The sequence below is a fragment of the Pomacea canaliculata genome, linkage group LG11 (assembly GCF_003073045.1).
Source record: "Pomacea canaliculata isolate SZHN2017 linkage group LG11, ASM307304v1, whole genome shotgun sequence".
Lineage (NCBI taxonomy): Eukaryota > Metazoa > Mollusca > Gastropoda > Architaenioglossa > Ampullariidae > Pomacea > Pomacea canaliculata.
Window position 1 is genome coordinate 3,578,097 of NC_037600.1, and position 14,392 is coordinate 3,592,488.

General features: G+C 38.3%; 1 protein-coding gene across 7 annotated transcripts; it reads right to left on the reverse strand.

Moving 5' to 3' along the window:
• Window positions 1–1,679: 1,679 nt before the first annotated feature.
• On the reverse strand, window positions 1,680–13,187 carry LOC112574970 (EMILIN-1-like). Of its 7 annotated transcripts, none has more exons than XR_003101534.1 (10): window positions 13,174–13,187; window positions 12,045–12,164; window positions 10,715–10,841; window positions 9,875–9,950; window positions 9,229–9,397; window positions 8,949–8,977; window positions 7,528–8,325; window positions 4,914–7,313; window positions 2,827–3,442; window positions 1,680–2,430 (listed from the first exon to the last, which is right to left on the reverse strand). XR_003101534.1 is itself a non-coding variant. In XM_025256427.1 (2 exons), exons 1-2 carry the CDS (start codon window positions 2,924–2,926, stop codon window positions 2,039–2,041), a joined length of 492 nt encoding a protein of 163 aa, XP_025112212.1. In that variant the 5' UTR covers window positions 2,927–3,442; the 3' UTR covers window positions 1,680–2,038. The 7 variants fall into 7 exon arrangements, 1 of the variants encoding a protein (XP_025112212.1); XR_003101532.1 differs by lacking the exon at window positions 13,174–13,187 and adding an exon at window positions 12,551–12,919; XR_003101533.1 differs by lacking the exon at window positions 13,174–13,187 and adding an exon at window positions 12,761–12,918.
• Window positions 13,188–14,392: the final 1,205 nt, after the last annotated feature.

The window sequence follows — 14,392 nt, forward strand, 5'->3', positions numbered from 1 at the left end:
TAGCGACTCCAAGAGCCTCCCTCCTACCTCCCGCCCACCTGTCAGGTGTAATTCTTGTAACGGCAAGGGGACACTGTGATTAGGGTGGTGTAGATGCTAGAGGCTGTTATACATCGAGTTTTACACCAAACAACAAAACACGACCAGACAAAGGTGCTGCAGGTTTCTTGTCTGCATCAGTTCGCAACCCACGTGACAGAGCGATTTCTCTAAAAAGGTTTAATTTTAATGATCCCTTCTTTGACATTTGTGGTCGTGAATTCGTAATGAGTTCTTGCAGAAAACCACTTTGTTACTATTTTTAGCAGCAGACATGGGATTTTACTTGTTTGTTCTTCTGCAAAATGAGAAGGAGAGAAAAGAACGATTGAAAGTACTTACACAATTAATGAACATCATCAAGACTTGACAAAGGTGTAGAAAACCATTTGGGTGTTGTCTGTCCAGCTCTTGTCTCCCTCTTGTCCCTGTACTGTTTCCTGCAGGATCCTGCTACTGTCAATCTGTGCAAGCTGACTCTAAGACCGTCCTTTAGAGAGTCCAAACTCAGGGGAACAGGACAAACTGGTTAAAGGAGTGCAATGGTCGTTCCTTGCAGGGCCTGCTGGTCACAACTTAAAACAAACCTAAACACGAGTCTTGCCAGCTGCTTCATCCATCCTGTTGTCACCCTCCTCCATCCATACCCTCATCCATCTTTACCGACTTCTCATCATAAGGACTTGTCAACTGGTGCCAGTCAAGGGCTGAATGAATAAATAAGCAACAATGAGACTTGGAAAAGTGAAAGCTGAGTTACAACACAGGCTGCTTGTTGCCTTTTAGAGGCTCAACAACTGCTTGATGCACTAGGGAGGCGACAATAAGAGGAAAATGTTTATGAAAATGTCTACCGTCTTATCCTGATGGACAATGTCTTATCATGTTAACAATGTCTTATCATGTTAACAATGTCTTATCATGTCAGACAATGTCTTTTTCTGTCAGACAATGTCAGCAGACATCAGAGCACCGGTGAAGGAGCAGTAGGGTCCCCCTCGAATGTACGTGTCACCAGTCAATCTTCAGACATAAACTCTGTCACCAGCCCTCATGTGGGTTGTACTGGAGCAAGTGGATTTATCATATCTGATGTACCGGGCTTCGATGAGAGCTGCTCTGCAAAGTATTTGGCCAGACTTGTCGATGACCGCATGCAACCAGTTGTAATAAGCGGCAAATAATGTAACATATCTGATGCTGGCTGAATGTCTTCAGTGTAATAATAGACAAATAATGTAACATATTGTACAGGTAAGGTGACCAGACGTTTCGGGAGCGAAAGCGGGACACGTGCCGAAGATGGTGTCGTCACCGACAAAAAACGCCGAAAAAAGTAGGGGGGGGGGGGCGTATCAGTGTACGGTATTCAGATTTTTAAAGACAACAGGGACATTTGATGGACTTCCAGAAAGCCGAAAAGCGGGACATTGGGCGTCCCGCCCGATATTCAGGCGGGACACGAGGTCAAAAGCGGGACTGTCCCGCCTAATGCGGGACGTCTGGTCACCTTAGTACAGGTCGCCGACGTTGGTATGTTTACTTACCACAATGTTTTGTGTTTCACATCATTTGATCTACAATTTCGCGAGACAAGTCATTCGCACGAAACAGATGGGACATAAAACACTGAAGTGGAATAAAACATTTTAATGCCAAATCTGCACACACATGCTATGGCTGAATACGAAAATGCAGTAACTGTTTAGAAGTACAGCACTGTCTGAAGTTAGAGTATGATAGTGTAGGTTCATTGATGCTGATAAAGGAAAACAAAGGTTGGTTAGAAACATTAAGGTTAAGCTGCTTTTCATATTTTGCTTTTCACAGAATGGTGCATTAGTTTTCAGAGCATTAAAATGGACATCTTTCTTTGAGATGTACAATCATCTTAGAACATCTTACTGTTTCACACAGTAAAAAGAATAGATGGCACAAAAGTGGTTATTAGATACCCAAAAATGAAACTTCGAGACTGCTTTGTTAAACGGTTTTCAGTTTAAAGATCCTTTTCGAGCGAGCCACTGAAGGAGCTAGAGTCAGCTGGAAAGAAGTTGAGTGAATCTTGACTGGAGACTGAGACTTTGTCTCCAGCCTGTAGGGTCACCGTGTACTCGTACTGGGTGATGCTAAAGTAAGAATATGACAACCTGCGCGGCACCATCTGTCCGTTGACATTCAAATTCCAGTTTGAATCCTCTAGTCTATCAGTCAGATTCTGGACCAGGATGACGTCGAAGACGTAGAAACCTCCGCGAGGTGCAGTGAAGACCCCGGTGGTATTGCTGTAACCGCCTCCGCTGTTTGTCGAGACTTTGTCAAACACCATCGTGCCGTTTAGCAGACGGGAGGGAAATGTAGCCAAGAAATCCACTAGCGGCTCAGGGAGAGCTAAATATGATGGAAATAAGTTAAAAGGGGATTTTGATTTCTTTAAAAGAAAAATAAATTACAAAAATTGACATCAAAAGTGATAAAGATCATTAATAACAGTAAGGTGACAAAGAATTTTAATGTGATGAAAGACAAAGTGCAATAACTGTTCAGCAGGCGAGGCTAAGGGACACTACTCTCAATACCAGGAATCCAACATAAATAATACCAAGGCAAAATATTTTTAGTAAAGCTAGAGGAAGCTTTAGTTGCAAAGTGCGATGCATGTACAAATATAAATGATGTGTATAGAGAGAGGGGGAGGGATTGTGCTGAGACAAGGACAAAGGGAGATTACTACACCAGAGAAAGGGAGTGTATCAAAGTACATCATGCTTGCTCTCAGTCTCTTACCATTTTCTATTTCTCGTGTGTTGACTCGAGACAGGTAGGGAAAGTTGAAGTTTAATGCTGGTACCATGGCCACCATGAGGATCAGTAGAGCGACTGCCATTGTCAGTTATAGCCGACAGCTGAACTTGTGGAATTTTCACATGAACATTGACATGGCTTCACTTTTCATACTTGACTGGCATTGTGTTGGGGTTTTTTTAATGGATTGGTCGAAGTCTACCATTCTAAAACACACGCGTGCATTTTCATCTACCTTTTGGGTAAAACATTTATCAAGTAGAGTGTCATAGCCACATACACCTGTTGGTGCAGACGTAGATGTAGGTGATCTAACAGGGACATAATCGGAGATGTTTTGCACGTTAGTTTTTGTTGTTGTTGTTGTTGTTGTTGTTTTGTTGTTGTTTTTGGTTTTTTGGTTGGTTTTTTTTGAAAGAAAATTCCTATACTGTAAGATCAATTTTAATCCATTAAATTAATGTCTGTAGTTAATTATTTAGGTTACACTCAGGCTTCGCTGTATCTGTGTAAGTGTGGAGGTGGGAGATGGCCTGATTATTTGTCAGGTTAGTTTCAGGCAGGGGGGGTGTTTTTTAACTCTCACTATATGGCACACCTGCAAAAAAAAAAATGGCGCACAATAGATAATAAGACCTAGGGTTATTTTTAAATGCTACGTTAAAAGATATTTGATTATTTTAGGAATACCTAAAATTGATGTCATTGTCCGCAAGTAACATGTTTTAAAACAATACTTGTGTAAAACAAAGAAGAGTATGACACAAAGGACCACGTGGTTTCCGAATCCTGCCACACCTGGTCCTTATGGCTCACTGCTGAAATCATGATGCAGGTGTTTTCTATGCATCTGCCAGCTTTGATGAGAGTGGCCATCAAGTACCAAAGTCGTTCACTTTGTGTTGTGCTCAGTTGATGCAGATCTTTGCTGTTGTTAACCCTGTCATAGTCGGTGCTTGTCTGCATGTCTGTCTCTTTCTTAACTCTTGCACTTCGCTGCTGGTGTCAGCCATCGGATACATTTTGTGTGCAAAGTGCAGGCTGCATATGGGCCTTCCACCCATGGAAATGGAAGTGGTCGTCACACATTTTTTTCTCTCTTTTTTAGAAAAAAAAAAGAGATCACAGGCCATAGAGGTGTTCTTCGGACAAGCACCCATTGTTACTACTACAACTACTACTAATAATAATAATAATCTCGTCATTTATTTAGCAAGTGATGAAAGAGCATGCTTTCAGCGCTTGAGACAAGAACAAGACATCGGCAACATACTAGGAATGAAAGAATGAACAACAATAATGATAAGTAATTAGAGACAAAAGAAAGAAGATGCAAAGAGGAAGCGACTAACAAACACTAAGGGCTGAGAGGTTTGTCGATGTGCAGAGAAAGACGAGCAGGCGGACAAGTCAAAAGACGAAAATGTGAGAGGAAAGGTTGGAAGATGGACTAGCATCGTGTGGACTGTTGTTAAGACTAATGAATGCTCATGGAAGACATGTAATTCTAGAAGTCATTTAAACTTTAAAGGATTCGATAGTTGGTAGGTGGCGGCTATGGAAGCAGAGAGTTCATCTGGTTTGCTACACATTCTGGTTTCTATGAATTGTTGTTAGAGATAATGTGTAATACAGTGCTTTAGTACTACACAACCCCAGGAGAACTATTTGAGCTCATGAGCTTAACTGTTAGTGTAACTGTCGACGTGTTAGCAAATGCTTATCTGTGTGAATAACAATAACAATCAATTTTATTAATCCCAACGGGCAATTTGAATGGGAGCTGTGCCCTGTTTCCAAAGTATATTTATATGGGGGAAAAGCACACACACACACATGCACACCTACCATCACACACACACACACCGCTGGTAGTTCATCTGTGATTGAGTAGCTGGACTGCGGATGGCACATGAATGTATGTGTGGACGTGTTGACATATGTCTATCTGTGTGTATGTGTGGCCGAACTCACCTGCGCCTATAAGAGAATACATCTCATTACCACAGGTTAGTAGAGACCACACTTCTAACAAGAAGATGTGAAGTCTTGTGATCAGGTGAACCTACCTTCAGGTGAACGCTGTCAGTCACAGGATGTCCCGCCAAGAGCAGTGGTGGAGAAGAGGAGAGATGTCCACCTTTTTATACCCTAGACCACCATTAGCCAATGACTTTTGGAGACCAGATGATGAACACAAATCTGTTCAAAAAGAATCTCGTATTTCAGGTTAATCGCAGGTATGAAGGACACTTTTAGTAATGAGAAAAGTAAAATTAATGTTCTGTCATAATTATCTATACCAGCTAGCGTATCAGATATTGCTTATCATTTCTACTTCTTTCTTTTCATACAACAGATGTTGCCTGGTATAGTGAGGTCAGATAAAGGTTACAAAGCTATAAAACTCCATCAGTTTAACTGGCTTAGCTCTACTTTACGCTAGTGACTTGGCGTTCTTTGAATTTACGTGTACATATACTCTAAATAAAAACATTTACCTGATTATGATTTACTCTATGCAAATTTATGTTGCTATGAAAATAATCTCCCAGATTTTGAATTTCGCCGGCAGGTCCAGACCACTATGAACATGAAAACTAATTTATACGGTGTGCTTCTTGTGTCTGGCTTACCTACGACTCTTTCTTGGACTGTGGACGTGTGCCCTATGGTGTGTATGTGTGTCTGTCAGCAGTGTCAGGGAGTGATGGAGCTGGTACACGACACATTTTACAATTAGTAAACAAAAAGTCTAAAACCTAGTCAAGCACTGTGAACATGACTGCTTGTGGAACAGCCCTATGCTAAACCTGAACCCTGGACTTTCTTTGCCTGACTGGCCAGCCAGAGAGTGTGTGTCAGTGACATACATTGAACTTTTTTTTTTTTTTGGCCATTGCTGTATTTTTTTTTCCGACTGTTGATGCAAATGCTATACCACTGCATGATTATTTTAACGACCAGAATCGACAGTCATATGCTCTGCTGTCTCAAGTTTTTGTCGTTACCCTTTCTCCAATTCAAGAGCACAAACTCTTCTTTTTTTCCGCCCGCATGGTCTGCCACTCGTTATTTCTGAGCTACCCAGACAGGCTTCGTGAGCGGGTTTCTCTCCCTCTCGTGTTTATGTCCGCTAAAGTGTCTGTCCTTTTTATTTTCTGACATGTTTCAGGTCTGTGTCCCTATGTGTGCTCTGTTTATTTTGTGTATTTGTCTTCCTTTTGTAAAGTGCTTTGAGCCTTAATTGCTTTAAATAAGGGAAGTAATAAATCTTTATTATTATTATTATCTTTATTATTATTATTACAACCAATAAGAGAGGTGAAAATGTCTATTTGGCATCTGTACGCTCTAACATGTCACACATTTGAGCACTGTTCATTGTATCAGCAGTGAAAGTGTCAGAATATCAAACTGTAGCTAACAACCAGATCAGGGCCCTCAAAGATTTCTGCCGGACTTGTATCTGAACCTTGTTACCTTAGCTAAGAAAAGTTGCAACAGGTGCAAAAACTTTACTATTCACCAAAAACAAATTCAGAAGTATTCAATAAATTTTTACTGAGCCAAATTGTAAAAGAATTCCCCCCCCCCCCAAAAAAAAAAATGTAACAAGTACAGATATAAATGCCCATTGAATTTAGCACAGATCTAGGGTTAACTCTATTCCTGACAAAAATCCTGGTCCAAACCAGTTAAGCATGACATACTGGTTAGCAGGCACTAGTTAATGTAAACACAATAATGTGAAGACTTGCATTGAGATTGGGAATGCACTAACATCATAGTGCACACACACATACACCTTTGACACAATAAACAAATACTGAATTCAACATTCAGATAGTAACATGCATGACACAAATAAACGGAAATCCCAGTGAACATTGAACAGAATATCTATTAAGCTTAGGTATCCATTACTTCGGTCAAGCTTCTTGACCACATCGGACATCCAGCTCTCGAACTCATGGAACTAGCACTGTGCAAGGCTTTAGTCAAGGTTTCCATCAGTAACTCTGAGGGTCTTAAATTACCAAAGATTTTATTGTTAGTTTAATACTCTTTCTAAACCAGATGTAACTGCTGGCTTCAAACTTGCCTAACATTACATATCACCAGTTATTCAACCAGTGACTTTATTTAAATATAACAGTGACCTAGCAACTCATTTGCAACACGGCAATTCTCATTCAAAAGTAAATAAAGCTTCACAAGTTTAAATCAACAAGGTTGGAAGTCATGGCAACATCTTATCATTTCTCATCTTCACAGGCTTGAATCCTTTTGCTGCTGCAGGAGACATGCAGTTGGGCAGAGGAGTAAGTGGAGGAGGTTTTCCATAGGACTGTAAGCGAAAGAGTTTTTGCTTTTGGACAGCTTTTCTGTTTGGTTTCTGGAATCTCCATGAACTGCCTCACAGATGTAGCTGTACCCTCAGAATTATCAGGGTGCTCCCCAGAGGTCTAAATAAAGGACACAAACACACATAAATATATAGTGGTAAAAAGTACATACATGTATTTGTGAAGCAAAAATGGTATACTAAAAAAGCCTTGTAAGGAGAACTAAAATAGCACACATTCCAATGAAAAGAGAAAAGGAAACATTACATAAACATGAAGGAGACACTAGTGTTATAAATAATAATATAGAGACAGCAACAGTTCCTTTGCTCACCAGTTTTCTCTGTTTATCTGAATAGTGCTCAGTGAATCCAGAAGTCACAGTGAAGTATGATGTTTCAGGAAATGCTGTGGCTTCAACTCTATCTTGACCTGAATTCTGCATGTACAAGCTGAAGCCAGAAAATGCTAGCCCTTTTTGAAGAAGTTTTGTAGACCAGGGCTGGACAGGAGAGAAGGTTGATAATGTCTCAATGGTGTGGAAGACGGCAATATCAGCAGCATCGAAAGATGAGATTCTTCATCTAAATCATCAGGTGCAAATTTGCAGAGTTTGGACCTGTCAGTCTTTGGCGTGGATGTACGCCTGTAAATCTGCTTATCACTGTGTATTTCTTTTCCAAGCACATTCTGATTATTATGAAGAACTTCAATTGCAGATGAATCTGAATGCCTGTTTGTCTGAATGCATACTTTAGTGTCTGACTCACAATCTTTGCATAGCTTTTGTTTTGAGGTAAAATGAGGTTCTTTTGTGTCTGTGAAAGAGCTTTCAAGAGAACTCTCAGCATTTTTTTGTACTGTCAATCTCTGCCACAGATGGGAAAATGTCTTGAGAATAACAAATTTCACAAGATGTTTCACCATTCTTAACAGTATTATTTACACAATCACATGTTTTTGAAGAATTTGAGACAGGTGAAGATTTTAAAGTGTGCTCCAAAGTGTCAGGTTCCTCAATACAAGCTAAAGAGATGGACTGTTCTTGCTCAACTGTTAAGACCAGACTGGCATCATCCAATTCACTGTCCCCACCACAGGAAGTAGGAGAAAAAAGAGCCCGTGCTGGCCCCTGCAACAAGAGTGACGATCTCTTTCTGCAAATAACAATTTTCAAAATTGCATAATCCTTTCAAAAGTTCACCTTGGTAACATTAAATATTCTATCAGCACAACTGCATAAAAGATTCATTTTCAGGCAAACTCAATCTAGTTGCCAACAAAAGCACTGTACCTAGTTAGGTCTCATCTTTTCAAATTAATGCACAAGTATGCCAGCTATGGGCTTACAGGGGCAGTCAAGACAGGCCATGTAGCATACATAGTTACAAGTCATCTGAAAAACTCCAGTTAACATATATGAACTATTACCTAAGTTATCACAACATGCACTGTCATGGCCAACCCAGGGTTTGTGCCCTGTTAATTCTCTGCCATTAACTGTAAAAGACCTTTATCTTAATAATAAGATAGCATAAGTAGGTAAGTAGAATAAACAGAACATTTTGCCACTTTGAAGATAGGCCCAGTGAGATGAGAGATAATAACATAAATGCACAGCTTACAGCAGACACTATCAGTAAATCCATGGACAAGACAAAAGCACAAAGAGTGTTCTCTTGAGCCTGTCAGGAGAAGGAACATCACTCTCATATATACCTATACACCTTACAGTCCTTGATAACTTGCACCCACCTTCTGTCTCTCTGCATCCACAGAAAAATCTGCAAGAATATATCACAGTAACATACACTATTTTTTTCAAACCAGAACAAAAATAGATTCTAAATTCAACAAAGAAATATAAGAAAATAAACAATTGTACTAATTTTAACATTGTTACACCGATAACTGTGCCACTTGGTGTTGTTACTACCAATATATAGCACATCAATTAATAAACCCTACTAGTAAATGCCAGACTAACTTTCATTAGACATAATCATGTTTCATAGTGAGATTTTCTAACTTTTACTTTTAAAAGCCATGTCGCGGGGTGTTGCCATAGAGCTGCTCCATGACAGATTGGAACTGTCAAGTGTAAAAAGTCAGCAGCTGGTTTTCACAGCCATTCTCCATACTGTCTTCAGAAGCCTGTTTTAACCAACCATCCTTTCTGTACTGGTATAGACTCACAAGAGGAGCTGAAACATTTAATTCTATATGCAATATTACTGTTTTTCATACTTGAATATGTATCATCCAACAAAAATGTATATGCTTTCATACTTTCATGGTTCAAAATTGTGTGCGCCTGTGTGTGTGCGTGTGTTACTTCTAAGAAGCATCAGAAGTGGCTATAAAATATGACTGGTTAGGAAACTCGTGAAATTTGTGAACCTTACTCAGCATATTGAAATAAACCAGCAACACATAAAGCCTTCAAACTGTTCATTCTCAAATAACTCTGTGTTAGCTTTTGACCTCACAAAGAAATAAAAGAAATATCAATTAAAAAAAGAGGATTTATTAAACACTACTAAACAAAATATGAAAAGCAATTCACAAGACAATAAAAAGACAATAAAATATTTTCTTCAAAATGATATCCAAAAGTGAAAAAGACTGTTATAAGGTTAAAAAAAAGATTATTAAAGAGGATGTGTGTGGTGTTGCCATACCTTCTAAGCATCAGTAGAGTGTCCATGTGCACTGGAGAATCATTTTGGATTTTTAGGGAAAAGCATGGGGTTAAAACTGCAAAATATCAATTTTACACACAACATCAGGGAGTGTTTAGATCCCTCCTCCTCCCATGAACATAATGTAAGCTTTACTGATCAGCTGCAGAAAACAGTGTGTGTTAATATTATGGTGATTCCTGGTGTAAAGAAACTGTTTTACAAGTGTCATATTTTTAAGAAACTAAATCTTTTTAACGCTGCACCTTGCAATGAACTTAATTCTTACTTTTATTTCTAACTTTTACTTTGTAACTAGAGCACCTTCCTATGTTCAAATTGCCCACTGGGACAAATAAAGTTGATAATTGTCATTGTCATTGTCTGTGTCACTAACATCCTAAAAACCAGTAGTGATGAAATGCCAGTTTTCAGGTCTGGTCTATAACCCTTATAAGATATATACATGTTCTATGTAATGGAAAATCTACTGTATAATCTTTAAAAAGGATAATTTTTTTGATGCTACTAATATATCATGCTATATTCTGTGCAAATGCTGACAAAACGTATCCTTTACTATACTGAAGCTTATTAGTAGTGTAGAAGACTGCAATAACTCTGACTGGCCATTTCACTCTTATATCTTTATTCATTCATACAATGCTGTACTGCAGTCAGAAAGATTGGTAGATCAACATGAAATATGTATTTTAAACCAAAATTCATAAATTTTCTTATCCCAATGACAAATTACCATGTTACAGATGCAATTATATATTAAAATTAAATGAAAAAGAAAATGAAAAATTGATTAAAGTAGTTTTTGTTTTTTTTCACCTGAAATGTTAAGAACTCTTCCAGCTGGACAAGGTGACCAGAGTGCAGGAGAAGATACCCGACTTTTTTTTGTCCACATGGATATTACTCAGAGTTTCAAACCAAGATGCTGGACTGGTACCCAGTTCTGCAAATCAATGCTGTACTGTGTTAGCTTCAGCACTTCATTGATTATCAACATCTCTATAAGGGGTCATTGTACAGCTGAGTCAAATCATGCTGCATTACTTTTGTAAACTGTCTAAAGTGTGCACCAATAGTGATGACAGTCTTGCTCTAACCAGCTGGCAATCCGCTTTCCTACATTCCTGGAAAAGCAGCAAGGGAGACATGATGGACACTGCCATACAGATGTGTTGGTGCTTGAATAAGTGCAGCCTCTAACAACTCATTCCTCAATAACTGTTTTAGTACCAAAATCTCCCATTGGTACCTTACTCCAGTATCATCCTCTGATAAAAATACTGGCTTAAAAGTTGGAATGATTTTGTAGTATTACTTGAATATGATTTTTTTCAATGCATACTTTTAAATATATTTGTTAACTTTGACAGTGATATCCCTTAAATCAACTGGCTTAAGGATGACTGCTCTTCTTGTTCTTGCACCCGTTCTTGTCAGTGACTGTGATGTTTTAGTTACTGTGCAGGAAAACAATGTAACTTTCCCCCAATCCATATCCACCATCTATCCACCATTTAATCTTTTAAATGTGAACTGAAGACAAACCTCTTCCTTGAGAATTACTCCTAACAACAGTCCACAGAATGCTCCTTTTTTAACTCCCTCCCCTTATTACTGGCCTACTCTTCCTCTGCTAAATCACATTACTTTTAGTTCTTGTTTCCTGATTCCTCTTTGCATTTTCTATATTTGTCTTTTATTAGTCATCAGTACTGTATATCCTTCCATTTGTTCTTGTTCATTCTTGTCTCAAGTACTAAGGGCATGCCCCATACAAGCATGAGTATGTGCTATACAAATCACACATTTATTTTTATTATTTTCACTATTATGTTGATGCAACCTCCATAACAATCATCTATGACTGTGCAGACGAATTGACATTGCTGAGTGTTGTTTTAGAATACACTTTCAGCCTGCCTTGATGATGGGGAACGGTACTATTAAATCAACATTAATATCATTAATCTAAATCAACAATGAAACTCAAAGTTGCCAGCAAGCTAGCAGAACAAACATATCTGTCATTAGTCACACAAAAATAGGTAGATAATGTTTTATTTGCTCACGAAATATATACATATATAGATTAAACTAAAGTTAAATTTGCCCCTTCTGTTCACCACATTTAAATTACAAGTCTTACCTTTACCAAGTTCAACAATGGATACAGATTGCATCCAGCGGCAAGCAGTTCTATGACGTTTCTCTGAGCACAGAATTTCAATGCGGCAACCCCAGGGACTCTCAAGTTTGTCCATCATTTCTAAAGAGAAGATAATTATAGTAATACATCCTTATGAAAGTTAATACTCAGTTAATACCATCAAGGGTTTAAAATTTTTACATAACATTATACTACAAGAAAGGAAGATTCTTTACATTGTACCACTTTTCCTAAATAAATGACACAAAGTCTGTGGGGGTTAAATGCTGGCTATAATTTATTGCAACTCTCATCAAATCTAAAATAGCTTTGTCATGTTAATAACCGTTGAGAATATTACACAGAAAATAATCACAGCTCAAAAATAGGAAAACTGCCCTGGAAAGGTAATTATGTTGTTAAATAACCCATTAATTTTTTTCTCTCTAGTTGCATTTAAGCGACAACTAAAGCAAATGTACTATAAAACATTGATCATTAGTTACCAACTGTGCTGCTACAATGTTATATTTAGGAGATAAGAAATCGCCAGCGCTTTCAGTATATTACAGAATTCGAAACAATACGTTTAGTGTTCTTTAGCAAATTCGTCGAATTCATATATAGAAATTAAAACAACGCTGTCTGTATTACCAAATATCCGCTGCACCGTATTAAACAATATATATTAATTAAAACAACGCTGTCTGTATTACCAAATATCCGCTTTTGAAATTGATCCGAATTTTTAGACTATCCCAGTCAAAATGAATTAAAATCTAATTCGCCGTATTAAACATATATACTAATTAAAACAACGCTGTCTGTATTACCAAATATCCGCTGCACCGTATTAAATATATTAATTAATTAAAACAACACTGTCTGTATTACCAATTATCCGCTTATTAAATTGGTCCAAATTTTTAGACTACCCCAGTCAAAATGAATTAAAATCTAATTCACCGTATTAAACAATATATATTAATTAAAACAACGCTGTCTGTATTATCAAATATCCGCTTTTGAAATTGATCCGAATTTTTAGACTATCCCAGTCAAAATGAATTAAAATCTAATTCACCGTATTAAACATATATACTAATTAACACAACGCTGTCTGTATTACCAAATATCCGCTGCACCGTATTAAACATATATATACTAATTAAAACAACGCTGTCTATATTACCAATTATCCGCTTTTGACATTGGTCCGAATTTTTAGTTGATGACGTCAGACCATGATGGCGTGGGTCACTTCGGAAAAAGTTCAAACATTTCCCTGTGCAAGGTGTAAATGCCGTGAGCTGGTGGATGAGTATAGCACTGAGCTCGGGAACGGTGTAGCAAGATGAATCGTTAAGCAATATGAATCGTTGAAGCGTGATGATGATATCTGCTTTATAATTTTTGTCAGCGTACCCGAGTATTATTAAAGTTTACTGCTTAACCTTTCGTTGGAAAGATAGAACTAGATTAAAAAAAAAAAAATTAATTATCATCATATACCGTTCTCACCAACAATATCCGACTTCCATTATGCGAACATAGACTAGAAGTTCCGTTTTCCCGCTGTCTGTTGTGTTACCTGCTGTGACAAATGCTTATTTTCCGAAAGGTCATCCTGTGTTTCAACCCGGACATTTGCAAATTTAGCCACAAATACTTGACCCTGCCTGTGATCCCCACACATCCACCATTGCACCACGGATTTCATAGACAAGATGTAAGTGCGTGGTTGCACTATTGACTATTCTAACCAGGAAGGTGGGAAGGTCAGGGTAGCATGCGACAGATGTGTGTGGGAAGATCCTGGTGACACTAAAATTGTGTTGGGTCACGAAAATTCGATCTGAAATTATTTATCTGACTTGGATTTGACCACAAACTGTCGACGCAACTGTGGTATGAGGTGGGGGAGGGGGGGGGGATTGGTGTTTTACGCCGTGCCCTGTGGTATGAGGGAGTGGGATGAAAACCTCTCACTAAGGAAATGAGGTGACTAGTTAATGAGTGATGTGACATGGCTGATGCTCTGAAACTTCCTGATGTAAACAGAAAGGCGGGAGGATCGTGGTGTGTCATTACTAGTTTGAGTTTCGACTGCCTGGTACAACAGAAAATAGAATGCTTATGAAGCCACATTCCTCCAACTCACCCCACACCGCCTATATGTCTAGAGTTGCGTTTTGTTGTCTTGCTTTTTTTTTAACTTCTGGCCCCATATCCTTTCCCTTTGAACGAAGTACAAAGTCATATATCTTTTTTATCTATTCAGTGTCAGTTTGAAATGAGTAGCGCTTCATGGGGGTGCATGCTGACTCTTCAAATTTGAACTGTTACAA

Excerpts from the sequence above, each read along its gene's own strand:
- LOC112574970 (XM_025256427.1), bottom strand. The coding sequence starts at position 2,926 with ATGGCAGTCGCTCTACTGATCCTCATGGTGGCCATGGTACCAGCATTA. Across the intron at positions 2,431-2,826 it reads CACACGAGAAATAGAAAATG|CTCTCCCTGAGCCGCTAGTG; the intron begins GTAAGAGACTGA and ends CATCATATTTAG.